Source organism: Curcuma longa, chromosome 7 (genome assembly GCF_044706935.1).
Source record: "Curcuma longa cultivar G26 ecotype Majalengka, Jawa Barat chromosome 7, ITB_CL_G26_1.1, whole genome shotgun sequence".
Classification (NCBI taxonomy): domain Eukaryota; kingdom Viridiplantae; phylum Streptophyta; class Magnoliopsida; order Zingiberales; family Zingiberaceae; genus Curcuma; species Curcuma longa.
The window spans coordinates 10,593,855-10,611,763 of record NC_133867.1 but is presented as its reverse complement, the minus strand read 5'-3'; the positions used below and the strand labels follow the sequence as shown (position 1 = coordinate 10,611,763).

The following is a 17,909-nucleotide window of genomic DNA, read 5'->3' as shown; positions in this document are numbered from 1 at the left end:
AATTGATTAAACCTCATCCACATTAGGTTTATTTAATTAATCCCTCTTAAATTAAAGTTAAGGCTATTTAATTTTAGGTCTTCGACACTATAAGTATTCGACGTTTCCAAAAATCGAAAACTTCAACTATTGCCGTTTCTCGTTTCCGTTTCCGCGTTTCCTGTTTCCCGTCTCCAAGTTTCCAGACAGCATAGTTTGAGACCGACAATAATACATTTTAAAGATAAATTTAAACAAATTAAAATATTAATTTTTTAAAATAAATTTTTTATATAAAATTTAACTTTCTGACTTTTGAGATGTCAAAAATTATTAATTAAATTTTTAGAATGATTAAAAAAATAAAAATATGTCTAATTACGACAGACGAAAAGAATAACTCTCGTAAAAAGAATAAAATTAAGGAAATAAGAATAATGAAATAGGACAACAATAGAAAGAATCGCAAAGCATAAAAAGCAAATAAATATAAATCACATCTACAAAATGAAAATTACAATGAGACCAAATCAGCTATTATCATTTATCAATAACTAAATAAACTTTTTTAAACACAAAATAAAAGAAAAGGCAAATCATATTTTTTCATCACCTAAATTACAACAATTGAAAATAATAGAATAGAGACAAAGGGAAACTAAAAAAAAAATTATGATTGTAAATACATCTAAATCAAAGCTAAACTTAATGACTATGAAGGGAAGTGAAATGGTAAAAATATATAATTCATTATTGTTCAAAAATAATAAAATTTTTCAGTTTGATTAGATACAATACAGACGAATGCATCGATATTTGAACTAAATTAAACAAGGAGCATAATAGCATTAATTGGATTAGCATGATAGCATTAGGTGTGATTTCTCTTCCCTAATCTCATTGAGCCAGAGAAGCATAGAAAGGAGGAGTTGGAAAAGAGAAAGAGGGAAAACTCAAAAAAAATTAATAATTTTATTTTGTATTGTTTGAATAAAAAAATTCTAATTCATGTTTTTACCGATTAGATGAGAAAGCATCACCAATAAAGGAGAAACATAACAAGAGAATGACTAGAGTTGAGAGATATTAAAAAGGAATAGATTAGATCTTATAAAATAACATATATAATTAAAAAATTATAATGTAAAACAAAAAGAGCCTTTTTATGGCTCTATCCGTTGGAACTAGATTTTTACAAAATCTAAAACTTTGATCATCAAGAAAATTTTTATCACGTGGACCATATTCTTTTCCATTCTCTTAAAAATATATACATAAAATACATTTAATATATTAAAAATAATGGGCCTAAAAAAAAAGGCCCTGTGTATGCCTAAAGCCGGCCCTAATCATTTAACATGATTTATTAAAACTTGTGGCAAATTATATGAAAAATATAGCTTTGATTAATTAATACAAATTTTTATAATTACCACAACATAAGCCTGAAATGGAAAACTTGTGAGAGGCATACCTTAGTTGCATACCACGTTCATCTGCTAAAGTGCACTCTTCGTCATGGCCAGGGCTAGCAGGCGCATGTATCTGCATCGACGGGCGGAAGTCACCTGATGAGGGTCTCCACCGGCATCAGCGCTGACAATATGAGCCTTTTCATGCTCGCGCGCGGGGCCTCGATCTCGATGCGGAGTTGTATGAGGGAGGAGGCTGCGGCGGGGGGAATCCGACGGTGGAGGAGATCTTCGAGGGTTTTCTCGCTATTGGAACCTTAGGAGTCGGGTCATGGCCGATCGAGGAGGAGGACGGAGCGTCAATCGAGGAAGCGCAGAAGGAGTTGGTGGCCGGCGAGGAGCTCGTCGTTGTGCGGGCAGTGTTGGAGGTGAACACGGAGAAGGAGGCGGAGGCGACAACGGAGAAGGAGGAAAACGCCACTTGTTTGTATTTCCTTGTAATTTCTATTTTCCACGAAAAATGATATTTTGTCATTTTCTATTTTCTTAGAGAATGTCTTCTCATTTTCTTAGAGAATGAAATTGGAAAACATAAAGCAAATATCAATTTCTAGAAAATAAAAAAATTAAAACAAAAAATGACCAAACCAATCGTCTCCTTAACTTTCCAATTCTCAGTTCCGTCCATTTTTTATTTTTAGTGAATAAGAAAGTGAACTAAATTAATTTGATCTGCACAATTTAAATTTCTATATTTTTTATAAATAAATAACTAAATAAAAATATATCTATTCATTCATATTATCCACGCTCAGTTTGTATGTCTTTATTTTTTTTAATTTTAAACCATTTAGGTTTAAATAGTCGTTTTAACCAAAACTTTTTGTATCCAAATTGTTCAAATTTCACAAATAAACACACTATTGTGTCCCCTGAACTTATTGAGTTGTTATATGTCTTCAATTTCTAAATTTGAGTAGTTTCAATTCATACAGTGAATTTATTCAAAATTATTACATGATCCTAAATTATTGAAATTTAGAAAGTGACTCTTATCCTAAATTACATAATCCTAAACCCTAAACACACTATTGCGGTAGATGAAGATTTTGAAATTAGTGAAGAGGCTTTCTTCTTTCAACGTAGTCAACTGTAAGGAATAAAATGTGTTCCAGGACTCATCGGGAGTTGCCTCAGTAAAGTCTCTCTGATATCTAAGTCATCATAGTGTTTCAAATAGTATAATAAAAAGAGAAAAATAATAAAAGAGAGCGAGTTAGAGAGAGTTAGCTCCTTTTCACATAGCATATACATGATATTTATAGATGCAAGAGAATAAGATATCATATCATGAAAAAGTAGATAGCACATCATGGGAAAGTGAGGAGCATATCATGGCTCATGTCTCTTTATAGTCTGTTGAGTCATACTAAATGAGCTCGGACAGCTAAAGGGATTAGTCTACCTACTCGACAACTCATTAGCTCGGTAGGCCAATTAGAGCTATATGATATTTGGATAGGGTATTAATATTCGATCCTCTTACGGGTATGACAATGGATAAAAATTGAATACCTAATGGGGATAAAGATGAATATAATAAATGAGGATGAAAATGAAGGATATGAAATTTGATTCAAATCATCCATTGTCATCCCTATCCATCCCTAAAACATATAAGGGCATCCACAATGGTTGGGGATATTTCCATCAAATATTTGTGATCCTCATCTCTATATCATCATTCAAATATCTCATTTCTCAAGTATTCCAATTTTGACAATGAAATATCTCACAAATCAAATATTTATGGGACCCATTTATACTTTATTTTATTATTTTAAAAAAATTATTATTAAAAAAATTAAAAATCATTGGGCACAAATATATGCTCGGTAATTTCTAATGATCAGCTGAAATATCCCCATAATGAGAGATATTTATCCACGGAGATATTTCTCTAAATCACCCGGGCCAATATCCCCCACTGGAGATGTCCCAATAATAACCTTTGTTAGAGAGAGATCTGTTGGAGAACATATATTTATTTACGATTTTTTAAAAGAAATATACCTCTTGTCGTTTAACTTCAAAAATTTCTAGAATGCGAACTTCAAACGCCAACAACTCACAGTCGGAATGATAGTTACAAAAACTCGAATTATCACTGCGGCTTCATAACATCACAACCCTCTAGCCTAGTTGCAACCCTCATTTGTACTTATAATACATCTCACAAGTATTTATAAGGGAGGGAAGGAATAATAAAATGCATTTTATTAAACCCATATGCCCCACGTGGGCATTTATCATTTGTTTTTTATGCATTTTATTAAATTACAAATTTATACTTTTATGGTCGCTAAAATAAAACTTTTTGTCCCATAAATAAGAGCGTAAATAAGAGCGCAAGTTGATTTGCAAAATATTTCATGTTAAAGAAAAATATTTTTATTCGTTAAAGAAAAATATATTTTTATTCCTATACAATATGCTTATCAATTATTTGGAGAACAAATCATTGAGAACGTCAAATTTTAAATATTATGGACTTTGAAAATAGAGTTTATTTTTCTAAACGAGGTGCATAATCGAATTTCAGTTTCTCTTTATCATATATAATTCCACATGATTTATGGATGACACAAGGAATATATTCTACAAAAGAAAAAAATGATTTATTTTTTATTTTGATATTTGAAATAAATAAAAAAGAAAAAGCGAATTGACTATCATTTGTTAAAAAGTTGATTCTAAAAGTTGTAGTCCATAATAAATCAATTAGAGCAAACCTGTGAAATCCCTATCAAAAGTATCATTTTCAATGTGAAGAGAATAATTTTCAATTTATTCTTGAGTAATCAGATTTGAGATAGAAAAATAAATTTAATTGCATAAATGTTTTTTTTTGAAGTATTATATTTCGTTGGAGGATTGAATTTAGGATATCTTTATCATAAAAAAATATAAGAACAATATTTTCTGTTCTATTATAAAATTAATAATTATTTATCTTTTCATCATTAAAATTATGCATTGGATTGATTCATCAAAATGAATAAAGCATGTTGAGCATGTCGGTCAAAACCTATTAGGTTGATTAATTTAGCTTCGTATGCTCGGATAATAACCAAATTAGTAAGGTGGTTGTTTTGAGCGAGCGAATCGGGTTAGATGAGTTAGGTGGTAAAATTGTACAGAATGGATGATTTGATTGAATCGGTTAGGCATAGAATCATCTATATAATAGTATGATAATTACTACTCAACAGAAGTTATCACTATTAACTATATAAAGGGTTAAATAGAGAGTTAATTGCAAACTTATCGCGAGGGATGAATTTGATGCCAATGGAAAAAGTTAGTGTAAAGGAAACTCAATCTATGTAGATTAGAGATCCCAAGAACTAGATTCAATGGGACAACCTAACTTCACTGACTAATTAGATCATTGTGGGAAACTTTCTAATAAAATAGTGAAATGATGGAGGTTAAGCATACGCTTTTTAACGATCGAGTAGAGTAAAATGAATTACTCTTAAGAGATCACTTATATAAGAAAGAAGTAGGGCTATTTCGAAAAGAATTGGAAGACATAATTCTTAGAACTTCTCACATAACCAGACATATTCATAACCAAGAATGAACACACCCATGAGGGTGAAGTTGTATCAGGGAGAGTTCTGGGTGAGATGTGTAAATGCTTACACAAACGACAGAACATTTCAAGGATATTGTGTTTACTGTCAGCCAATAAGCAAGCATGTCTTCACATGAGAAGGTTCAAAGGGTAAAACCTGCATGTCCTATACTGGACTCAACTGCTGAATGTTATCACATACCCTATTTACATTCATGTGAAGGATTGTTAGAAATGTGAATGGTAAAGGAGGTGAATGGAAGAAGGGTCTCCCATGTGAATGGGAGTTTAGTCTGACATTGGGAGTTGTATGACTTTATGATTGGTTTATAATGTATCACAAGTATTGAATTGTGAACATATGCATGGGGAGAGACTCTCTCTCTCATGCGTGGGCTCGCAGGGGGTGCAAATTCATGGCCCAAATTGCACTGAACCAAGTTGACACGTGTGCGAGCACAACCTGCGCGGTTGTCCCAGTAAATCAACCAATATTTTATCATTGAATCAATCTTTTGTTTGTTGTTCAAGTGTAACGGATGTGTTAATATGCGATTAATGAAGAATTCATAACCGTCCGAGTGAAACAACCAACCATTGATGGTCGACGGACGTCATTTTGAATCAGACGAGTAAATAGGAGTAAATGGCTTTTATTCGACCATTTAAATGCTATAAGGGTCTGAGCTTCTATATAAGGAGGTTGTGACTAAGAGCAAAAGATAGATGCAAAAGCAAAGAAATTCATCAACTTCGTTCTCCTCTTTCATTCTCTCCGTCGTGTGTTCTGCTGGACGCATCTACTTGTGATAACATTCGGGTATTTCTCAATTCCCCATTAACAACTAATGCTTGATTGTCTGTATGGTTTTCCCATTGTATCTTGGAAACTGACGTCCAAACGTGATCTCAAAGCATAGCTGGAGGGGACAAATATGTTTTAAGGAAACTGCATCAAACACAGACCTCGACATCTCACTTCCCACTCGAATTCACTTTCCTAGCTCAGTCCTCAACAACCCACTCAAGCTCAAGTAACTTGGCAGTCGGGCGATTTGGTCTCCCAACTCGATACTCGACAACATTCGTCAGGAGCACTTAGCGTTTACTTGGGAGCACTCGGTGTCTCAACTCGACATACTACTCGGGAGCACTCGGTGTCTCGACTCCGCTCTTGCCTTCCCACTCAAAATATTCAGACCTTATGACACTCGAAAGCAATCGGCTTCGTCCAGTGACGTCTCACTCTTGCTCAGACAACCCAGCAGGTCGACCTATCCTTCCAGGCTGACAGCTTGAGATTATCAGTTCAAATAATCTCGACATATAAAGCTGAATTTAACTTCTATATAAATTGAATTCAGTAAATTTTCTTTGTAACTTTGGTAACAATCTCCGACAGATTGTGAAATATTTTTCAACAGTAAGATTATAAAAAAAATACAAGAGGAAAGCTTTGAAGTGCAAGGATGAAACTTTAATAAAATTTGACCAACTTTATTTTTGGTGATCTTCAAACCTCCACCTCGGTCCCTTTTATAGTCTTCATCATCTCTTCATTCTTCACTTGTTGTTCAATAAGTCAACTAACCACTTGTTAACTATTTTCTTAATTGCTTCAACTTGAGTTTGTCATCGGCTATTTGGATTGATTGGAATTCATCATTAGTTGATTGGTTAGTGTAACCTTGAGGTCATCCTACTACTGTAGTGCAACTTCACTCAATCGATGGGTCCTTATGACTTTCCTACTATAGCATTAGTTAACTAAGATTCTTCAATGATCAGCTTGATCGACTACTCACTCGACATAACCTTAAATAAAAATATTATGTTTGCTGACTGATCATCCTAAGTTGACTCCTTAATCAACTTAGTTCTCCAATTGATTAAACTCAACTCCAATCAATTGAAACTTGACCATGATCATCTTAATGACTCGACTAGTCAACTCTCATTGTTCACTAGAGCTTAATTTGTAACTTGACTTCATCCCATGATCATTTCTCATCAAGTAACCTATTCCTCAAATGTATCAAACCCTCAACTTGCTTCATATGCCATCCTTCACCCTTCATCTATATAGTGTATCTCTACCGATTGTTGTCAATGTGGCTCTCAATACTTCTATCCTATGGTCTCTTGGATGTTTTATTCCATCCTTCTTTAATATTTATGGTCGTCGAGCCGAAACCTGTCAACTTAGTGTATTGTCTTGGCCACACCAAATCATCATCAAATCAATATTCTATCACATTGATTCATGAGCTCTCCAAACTCCATATGGGTTTTTTCAAATCTCTATACTCTTCTTCAGTAAAAGGTGGAATCCGTCACCCCCGCAGTTCTACACGATCAACTCCATGACCATCTGTGATGAGGTAAATCGAGAAGTTGTAATTGGTCACTACAGAGAAGGGCATTGCTTCGGCTTCGCCGAGATTCGACCATTGCTCATTTCAACAAGTCTGTCCCGCAGTAACCAACTCAACCATGCTCCGGAGGTCAAATCTCTACACTCAAATATAACAACAAGACTTAATTGAAATTATTTATCTAAATATCAAAATTCAAATGCATACTAGATCATTTAGGGCATGATTGTACTAATAAAAACTACTTCAGATTGTGGTAATTTTAGCCAAGTGTTAGAGTAATTTTGACCATTGTTAGGCATTAGAAGACTTTTACCTGCCTTCAAGCAGTTTGACTAAAGCAATTTTGACCAAAGTTATTACAATACCACTAAAATAATTTTAACCATTATTGAAGCAAATTTAATTAATTAATATTAGAGTAATTTTTTTTACTAATGTTGCAATAATTTTAATTAATACCAACAATTTTAACTAATGTTAGAATAATTTTGATTAAACTTTCTCTAATGTTAATTAAAATTTATAGTGTTTTAAATAAAAAAAAAAGGTAAGGTGCTCTTTTCAAATTTGATAAAGGGACATCTTTTGACCTTTTCGGAAAGTAATTACGACCATAAAAAAAATAAAGTTTCAATTTTATAGAATATAATAAAAAATAAATATAAATATATAAAAAAAAACACGAGAAAACGCAGGTTTAGGGTATGAAAAGGCGCTCGTATTTTCCTAGCTGTTAAATCAATGGGTGAACCGGAACCACTCGGGGCCCACGCCTTCGCCCAATCACAGCTATAAAATGAGGGTGATCTTTCAGGTAATTTCCGCGTGCGATTCGCTCGTGCCGTAACCTCTTTCACAAAATTTGATAAATGCGATCGTTTTCCTTTGTCGCATTCGGCAACTGCGCTGCTGCCGACTCCGCCTCCTGTTCCTTGCAGCCGCTTCGTCGATCTCCTCCTCCCCTCGGCCATCAACCCCTCCATCTAGTCGAGCTCGGTCCTTCTCCTCCCTTGCACTTCCGATTTCCTTTGCCGTCTTCCTCGGCCGCTTCGAAGCCCTAAAGGTCGAAAAGAACGTTCGCTTGCAGCCGACCTAGGGTTTTTTTTGGGGGGTGTTTTCTGTTTGGTTTGCACCGGATTGAATGGAAGTTTGGGGTCATCTTGATGTTGTGATGGTTTGATTGCGGTTTCATGATCCATAGTTGAGGGGGACGCCGCTGCTAGGGAAGCAGATCACCAGTCCGGGGACCGCCACAGCGCAGGCCGTGTTCGCAAACTAGGGGTTTCGATCGGCCAAGGGCAGGCTAGCTTTTGTTGAGGATAGGGAGGACTAGGAGTCGGATCAATCGAAGGCGGCGGTGGTGGGAGAGGTAGATAATAGAGGAAAAAGTCGCACAAAGTAAGCAGAGAAAGTAGGAGGAAGGGTGAGATGGCTGATGATAGTGGTGGGTTGAGTGCCAACAGAGCTGCGGGACAGGAAGAGGAGGGGAATACTATTCCATTCCCTGAAAAGGTAGTCTTTTGCCCGTTATGTTATGCTGGCTATCCTATTAGAAGAAGTTTGTTTTTTCAGCTCATATTCCTATCATTTGCTAAATACGCCACCATACTATCCAGATTGGTAATCTTTTGTGTTGTTTCTCATATGTGTACACCACACCCACCTGTTTTTCTTTTGGGTATTTCTTCATGGATTGTTGCTTACTGCGAATGCTTTTTTCTTCCCTCCAGTACAATCATGCTCTGTAGATTACACTATCTTTTGTTTCTCAATAAAGATTAGTTTTGAATGAATAATGGCTGCACAAGGTGCCCTCTTACCTTAATCAGTGATTTCTTGGAGAAGAAGATCACCAGAGGATATGAGATCCAGTAGGGAATTTTATTATCCAAAAGTTGTTTCAAACAGAAACCCTAGCTTCCTTAGTAGAGCTCACAACTTTAACCTACTAAAAAACTGCAAATTGTTTGACCTGAGGAAGAGCATGTAAGGATGTAAAAGGAAAACCTATTTTGTGAATAACATACAATTTCATTTCCTCAGTTCTAACCTAAGAGCTTTAAAAAAGTTGTAAATGTTTTTATGTTCAAATCATGTGTGATTATATATCTGGATAATATCAAAACAGATTACTAAAATTTCTCTATTAACAGTCGAAAGAGTTGATTCACCATTTTCATACATGAGCTCTGGGAGTTTGGTAATCCATCTTGTTTGTTAAAAGCAGTCTTTATGCCTGATTCTATTTTGGTGGTAACCACTATACAAGTTAATTTTGGAGAACCATTTGATCTTTCCCATTTTTTTTCCAAACATATCATTAAGTTTAGGAATGAGAAATTTATTGTCAATGCACATTCTCATGAATTATCTTTGTACATTTTATGCTTGAGCCTGTTATGTTCTCGTCTCTTTGGTGATTTATTTAGATCAGTATTGGTGTGGATTTCTTCAGTTTCTCATCTGTCTTTGTTTATTGAAAATATGTGGTTTTCTCTGATGTGATTTCAGGTTCAGGTTGGGGGATCTCCTTTGTATAAGGTTGAAAGGAAATTGGGTAAGGGTGGATTTGGTCAGGTTTTTGTTGGTCGACGAGTCTCAGGTGGCATTGAAGGGAGAGCAGGTCCTGGTGCATTGGAGGTACAAACTCTGTTTTCAATTTTACTCAATCTTTAAGGTGATGAAATTGGAAGGGTTATTTATTTAACTATTGCTCATGTTTCTCTTTGATGAAGATTGCTTCTGATGTACGACTTTGTTAATAGGTTGCCCTTAAATTTGAGCATAGGAACAGCAAAGGTTGTAGCTACGGTCCTCCTCATGAATGGCAAGTTTACAGGTTTGTCCAAAATGTTATGAACTCAAAAATCATCTGATGTTCCTATTTATCTTGAGTGGAAGCTGTTAGATGTTGAATTTTTTTCCCACTTTTTTTCTATAGTGCTCTTGGTGGTTGTTATGGAGTTCCTAAGGTACATTATAAAGGTCGTCAAGGTGATTACTATGTGATGGTATGGTTTCTTCTGTGTTCGGTTTTCATTCCTTGTTCATTCTTATGCATCCAGTCACATGCATCATTTGTCTTACTTGCTTTGTACATCTGATTGACATGGAAATTATGCAACAATATTCCTCAGACATCGTGAACTTGTTTCATTTTCCTCTTTTACATATAGGTAATGGACATGCTAGGTCCCAGCTTGTGGGATGCTTGGAATTCTTCTGGTCAAACGTGGGTATCTTGTCATTGCAATTCTGACTGCCCATTATGCTCTTTGATATCATGCTCTTTGCTAAATGACTTCTACATTTGTCTTTTTTGCTGATTGATTTATTTCATGCACCTTTCTTTTTTATACTAGGTAAACTTGCATGCAGATATGTTTTCATTTTTTGATTTTATGTTGTTAGTACCAAAGAATGTTACTAATGGCATGCTTTTTTGCTGTTCTATTATCATCTTAAATGTTTGGAGATCAAAATTTTAGTTATACATGGACCATGATGCTTCAATGGGAATCCACTTCTCCTAATGGGAATTGTCTATTGTTCATTGTCAAAATTTTCAATTTGAGCAAGATGGAATTGAATTAGATATCTATTAAAAGAAACAAATGTTATATTATATCTTCTTCCATTTGTAGCATCCAAAAATATGTGGTGGAATTTTCCTTATGGTACTGAGTTATTTTGACTTCACAGAATGACGTCAGAAATGGTTGCTTGTATTGCTGTTGAGTCCATATCAATCCTTGAGAAGATGCATGCAAAAGGGTAAGAATTAAGTTTTCCATTTCTATGATGCTATATGCAAGGGCTGTAGCTTCTTCTCATGTCACAAATTAACTGAATGAAGTTAAACAGATATGTACATGGAGATGTTAAACCCGAAAATTTTCTGCTTGGCCAGCCATCTTCCTCTCAAGAAAAGAAGTTATTTCTTGTCGATCTTGGATTAGGTATTGCTTTATGCCTTCTGTTTCTTTTTCCTTTTCTTTAGCTGTATATGTATCATTTCTCTTGGTGCACATTTCAGACTTTTTTGTTATTTGTTATACCATCGTGTTCTTATTCCTCTTGGTCATCATTTTTTTATTTTTGGAGTTTTCTTTTGTATGGGGTTTAACATTCTTGTTGTTTTAGCCACAAAATGGAAAGATGCAAGCAATATTGATCATGTTGAATATGACCAGCGTCCAGATGTGTTCAGGTATGATATTTATATCCTATACACTTTTGATCTTTATGGGATTCATTGATGATTTTGACACTTTACTTTTTTAGGGGAACTGTTAGATATGCCAGTGTCCATGCACATCTTGGAAGAACTGCAAGCAGGAGGGATGATCTTGAGTCTCTTGCATATACACTAATTTTCCTTCATCGTGGTAGATTGCCATGGCAAGGATATCAGGTTGATGAACGTTGAGAAGATACTTTTTTAGATGCTGAATTGGGGCTCCATGGTTAGATGAAATTTTCTTTCTTTTATGCAGGGTGATAATAAGTCATTTTTAGTTTGCAAGAAAAAGATGTCAACACCACCTGATGTGCTATGCGGCTTTTGCCCTCCACCATTCAAGCAATTTTTGGAGATTGTGGTTAATATGAAATTTGATGAAGAACCGAACTATTCTAAACTTATCTCTCTGTTTGATGGTTTGATTGGGCCGCCAGCATTCAGACCGATCAACACTGATGGGGCTACGAAGGTTAAACATTCTTTATCTAGTCTTTTTTTCTATCAAATTCATGAGTTGAGCATTGATTGACCATGATAGATTATTCATCAGGTTGGTCAAAAACGTGGTAGATTAACTATTGAGGAAGAAGAAAGCCAACAAAGGAAGAAGATTCGTTTAGGTGTACCTGCTACCCAGTGGATTTCTGTATATAATTCCAGGCAACCAATGAAGCAAAGGTACACTTAATTCATTCTGTTGGCCTCTTTGTTGTTTTCCAATGCCAAGTCAATTCACCATTCTTTAAGATTGATACATGGTTTTGCATAGAGATTGGTTGAATGACCACTTGCCTAGAAGACATTATACAAGTGCCTAATTATACTTCTATTACTTTAGCACTTTGTATCCATGGTTTTGCATACTGATCAACACAGATGAAATTTATTGTCTGCTAGCCAATCAATATGCTGAATACTATTGAGACACAAAACCCGTTTGGCACTTCCTCTTCATTGTCTTCTTCGATTTTAAAGAAGACACTTCTAGGCATATAGCTCTGGTGTCTTTATCGAGGTAGAACTCATTGATGTTGAAACAATCTTCAGCATTGAAGAAAAACAGGAAGGCAGCACCGTGGTGACACAGTGAGATAAGTCTGCTACTGCACATACTGTAGTAACGTGATGAGTTTGCTATTGCATTCAAGGTGGTGATGCAAGGCTTGCAGAATCAAGAAATGAGTGCCGAGGTAGAACACTAGTAGGTTTCTAGAGCACAAAAACTCATCCTTACCTCTCCCCATCACTTCTTTTTCTTCTTCTAGGGCTCAAAACTAGTAAGTTTCTGTGGCTTGGCAGGGGTCCTTCCCCTCCTTTTCCTTTTCCTTCTTTGGTACAATACTTGACACAGCCATGACTCTAGGGCTTAACATTTGTATGTTTCTAGGGCTCTACTATTTCTCTTCTGCCCCTTCCTATTCGTTCTTCTTGACTACAACACTTGATATCTGGCTACAACACCGGTACAATCTTGTTCTCATTGGCGACTCTTACACTGACATTGAAGGATACTTCAAACCGTGCTCAGTACTGCATTGGCTTGAAGCCAACAAAAATTGACTTAGCAATATACATATTGATCAGTAACATTGCCAGGTTTTATATTTCCTACATGGCTGCCATACTGTGTGATTGAAATTATCAATAACCCATACACTTAAGCTGTTTGAAAAAATTGACCAATTTATCGTTCTACGTCCTTGACATCTGTTTGCGTCTTGTATTACAAAGTGTTCATTTTGGTACAAGAATCCAAATTTTCCTAAAACTTTCAAGGTATTTTATTCTCACTTAGATTGTTGGTTTTCTCTGGTAGGATTTGAGATTAAAATGCATAATTTTAAGTGCATAGGAATGAGAGTGTACGATTATTGGACTAAAAAATGAAAAACAGTCAAATTGGTTGGAAATATGAAATCCAAATTAAAAAACAAACTTTTGAAGGAAAAAATTCTAGATGTTAGACCATAGTATGTTGTCATTCTGTAATATCTCTCACGTCTTAACAAATTGCTGTATGTCCAAGCATGATCTAACTAGCACGTGAATATAGGAAATTCACTTGTTTTAAAATTTTAAAAATAAACTGGTCCAACAAAATATCCTAGTATATGGACTTGAGTGTAACTATATATAATTTTTGTTTATATTTCTACCAAGGAAGGAGAGCCTTGGCTGCAACAATAAAGTTGCTCTCATGTGACCTTGAGGTCACGGGTTTGATTTGCTGAAATAACCTCTTGTAAAATGAAAAGTAAGATTACATACAATTGACCCAGTGTGGTATGATCCTTCTTTGGGACCCCGTATTGATGAGAGTTTCGTGCACCGGGCTGCCTTTTTTATATTTCTACCACAATGTAGTCTATTTTAGATTGTCTTAAGACTGAATTATTTTAAGCTAATAAAAGAAACCCTCTCATTCTTTCAATCGTTCAATTAATAAAAATTCTGGCTCTCTAAAGACTCTTCATTCTTTCATGAATGCTGATTGAACTTGTGATATCACCAGTTGATTGCATCATATATTAAGCCTGTGAGATTGCTGGTTAGGACACACAAATTTACCTTGCACCATGTTTGAGACTCATAATTTTGCTGTCTCAATCACATGACTTGCTTCCATCATGTCACATACATGCAAGCAAATTAACAATTATTATGGAATTAAATTTTTTCCCTTGATATCTCAGATGCTGATAGAGCAAATGTAAGAAGTGAACTACACTTTACATTATTATTTCAGCATTATGGGTGGAAACTTATTCGGGATTCTTTTTTGGGGCCTTCTGAGCTTTAGGCTGTATTTCCTCATGGAGGGAGAAAGGTGACAAAGAAAAAGGAAGCTGAGAAACAAGATGGGCATTTTGTCAGAAGTAAAGTTATGGTAGGGAAAATAAGTGAGAGGAACATGTTTTCTTTCCCTTAAAGTTGGTCATAGTATCATCACAACACGATCGTTTGGTCTACCTTTGTTGTTGCCGTGACCTTTCCCACAAATTTGATCCCACTTGTTTGTTTTTCTCCTTATTACCATCCCTTCAAGAAGCACAACTAAAGAAAATATCTTCTCCCCTTCTTTTCTTCACTATGTATCTCTATCTCTCTTTTGTTCATTCTTTCCTTTCTTCTTTCATTATGTAAGAAAACACAACCTTAGTAATTAGCTTTGGATGTTCTCTGATGTTTCTACCAATAGGATATGAAAGCATAACCATTAACGATAAGGTCTTGTATTTAAATTATCAAATTAATTTAGTTATTATTGTAGTTTTTGCATTTTGTCCTCCAAATAACAAATGGCTTTTATGTTCACGGAGTTGTGAATCAATATTACATTAGACTCAAGAACAAAACTTTCCTCTATCTGCTTGTGCATTTCAAAGTAAATAATGGTATGACAGTTAGTTTTATAGAAATTATCAGAGAGATAAAGATTAAAATTTGGAATTGGTTTCTAGTGTAGGACTTCAGCTTTTGTCTTGGATCCAGGGTTGACTGTGAGGACACAGAATACAAATGTTTTTGCAGCATTGAGGTGGTTTCTAATAGTTTTTCACTATTTTGGGTGACCAATGAAGACTTTGGTTGTTGCCCTTTGTTGTCTTTGAACCATAGACAGCCATTGGGAAAGGAAAGTGCAGTCGATCGATTTCTTATTGCAAGGACATGTTGGTGTGTTGAATTAGGAGATGCAAGATTAGATATTTCATAGATAGTAAACACATCATTATAAAACACCCAATTCTTTTTGGGTTTGTCTTTTTTTTAGGAAGAGAAAAGTCCAAAACACCAAACCATGTAAATTTATATTTGTGTAAATGGACGATGTAAATGTGGAACAGTAGAAGTCCACCAATGTTTTAAGAAGCTCAAATGAATAGGCAATCCACTGCCATATCCAGATTTTCAATGGGCCAACTAATTAGTAAGTACTAAACTAGGACAACACTACTGTTATAACTTGAATGCCAAATATCCATATTTAGATATTTGTTTCTTGTTTTCACTTCTTCTGAACTTCATCTTTTTACATCATATTGGTTTCTCTTTTGTCTGCTTGATTAACTTTAGCAGGGGCCTTCTTGTTGTATCTTATAACTAGGTACCACTATAATGTGGCTGATGCTCGCTTGGCACAACATATAGACAGAGGAAATGAGGATGGTCTGCTTATTAGTTCTGTTGCATCATGCTCCAATTTGTGGGCCCTTATTATGGATGCCGGAACTGGATTCACATCTCAAGTCTATGAGTTGTCACCATTCTTCCTTCACAAGGTATGATATATTATATGCTAACATTTTGTTAACAATGAAGATGTCATAATCCATAATGTAATATAGGAATGGATCATGGACCAATGGGAGAGAAACTACTACATTACCTCGCTTGCTGGAGCTACCAATGGGAGTTCACTTGTGGTGATGTCAAAGGGTATGTTTATTTTGTTTGTGTATATATATTATTCACACTATTGTGGAAGACTAAGGCCCAGTTTCCTAAAGTTGTCATCCTCATAATTTCTGAGTCATCTTTGGTGTCGCTCTCATACTGTTTATTATTGATCTCTAACTGCACGTATGACAATTCCTTAGGCACCCAATACACGCAGCAATCTTACAAAGTAAGTGAATCCTTCCCGTACAAATGGATAAGCAAGAAGTGGAAAGAAGGATTTCATGTCACATCAATGGCAACAGCTGGATCTCGATGGGGTATTGTCATGTCACGCAATGCTGGTTTTAGCGATCAGGTCCGTTGCAGCTTTCCTTCTATTATTGTTGACACATAGTATTGTTTGAACCAAATGATGAAGTTACTTGTTTAAGTTGATGCATATCTGGGTCACATGCATGATGATAGTTTGTTACTCAAACTTAGTGGGTATTATACTAGTCCATCTTACCCTAATTCTTCCACAGAGAGACTCATAACCAAAGTGGGTTTACTCTGATGGTATTAACATTAGAGCCTCAAATTTTGATGCATTGCCTTTTCAGGTTGTTGAATTGGACTTTTTGTATCCAAGTGAGGGTATTCACAGACGTTGGGACAACGGGTATCGCATTACTTCAATGGCCGCCACTTGGGACCAGTCTGCTCTTATGCTTAGTGTTCCTAGGCGGAAGCCTGTTGATGAAACTCAAGAGACCCTTCGAACATCCGCATTTCCAAGCGCCCATGTTAAGGTACATGTTTTTGTTCTTCATATACAAACTCTACAATGGGGATGCCTTGTGCTAAGAGAGACAGAAAAGTACTACCAAAAGTTTTTATCCATTTTATGACGCATACCATCTTCTTGCTAGATCGAACTAATTCATATTGATTATTGCCTAACATTGCTCACCATTCTTTTCTTGATTTACAGGATAAATGGGCTAAGAATTTATACCTTGCTTCAATCTGCTACGGGCGCACCGTGTCGTGATGTGGATTAACCAAAGTCCTAACTGTTTGTTTGGCTTCGATGTTCTGTAGGCTATTTTGATGTAGTGTAGTTAGTTCATCAATGTTTGAATCATAGTTAGTCTTGTATTTATTCGCATCTATTTGTGAATCTGTATGAATACATCCGTATCCACTCAAAGTACATTGGTCATGGCATCGCCTAGAAGGATAAACACCCTGCACTTTGGGCAACATGGATTCAAGGAACTGATATAGGGTTCACACTGTTTTGAATCAATCAATGATATACTTTAGTTTTATTAGTAAAACTATATATGAATTAAATATTTTTTAAACCTATTTTAGTTTTTTTTTTGAAAAACAAATTGAGTTCATAATCTTGTTGATTGCACAAAACATTTGGTAACCTACTCTTCTACATTGATCTACTCATCTTGCCTGCCTTGTTTAAGGGTAGAGAGAAGAGATTGGCAAATCTGTTGGGTCAATGACGACCTATTATCATCTTTACCCGACAAAAGATAGTTGAGTTGTGCTTAGTGGAACCATAAAGAGGCTTGGATGAAGCAACACAAACTAGTGCTTGATCCCTTTAAAATTGACCAATATGACCATTTTGTAGGAACAAAATAATTTCAATTATCAGGGTGTTTTGATAAATTGCTTGTAAACCATTTTAAAATTGACCAAAATGGCCATTGTGCACAGCCAAAAGAATTTAAATTATGAGCATTTTGGTCAATTGATCAAGAAATTACTAACATGCTTTTAGAACCATCATAAATTAAGATTCCTAACTTCATCCATCATCCAAATATAGCAACATCTCTCTCGTTTTCGTA

At 35.3% G+C, this 17,909-nt stretch overlaps 1 protein-coding gene across 1 annotated transcript; it reads left to right on the top strand.

Moving 5' to 3' along the window:
• Positions 1 to 8,294: 8,294 nt before the first annotated feature.
• LOC141831505 (casein kinase 1-like protein HD16) lies at positions 8,295 to 17,358 on the top strand. Its single transcript, XM_074718875.1, has 16 exons — positions 8,295 to 8,921; positions 9,921 to 10,049; positions 10,175 to 10,248; positions 10,351 to 10,420; positions 10,586 to 10,641; positions 11,112 to 11,183; positions 11,274 to 11,368; positions 11,553 to 11,619; positions 11,694 to 11,823; positions 11,906 to 12,121; positions 12,203 to 12,330; positions 15,758 to 15,932; positions 15,999 to 16,089; positions 16,251 to 16,408; positions 16,656 to 16,844; positions 17,027 to 17,358. The coding sequence occupies exons 1-16, from the start codon at positions 8,838 to 8,840 to the stop codon at positions 17,084 to 17,086; spliced, it is 1,794 nt and encodes a 597-aa protein (XP_074574976.1). The 5' UTR covers positions 8,295 to 8,837; the 3' UTR covers positions 17,087 to 17,358.
• The last annotated feature ends 551 nt before the right edge of the window (positions 17,359 to 17,909 follow it).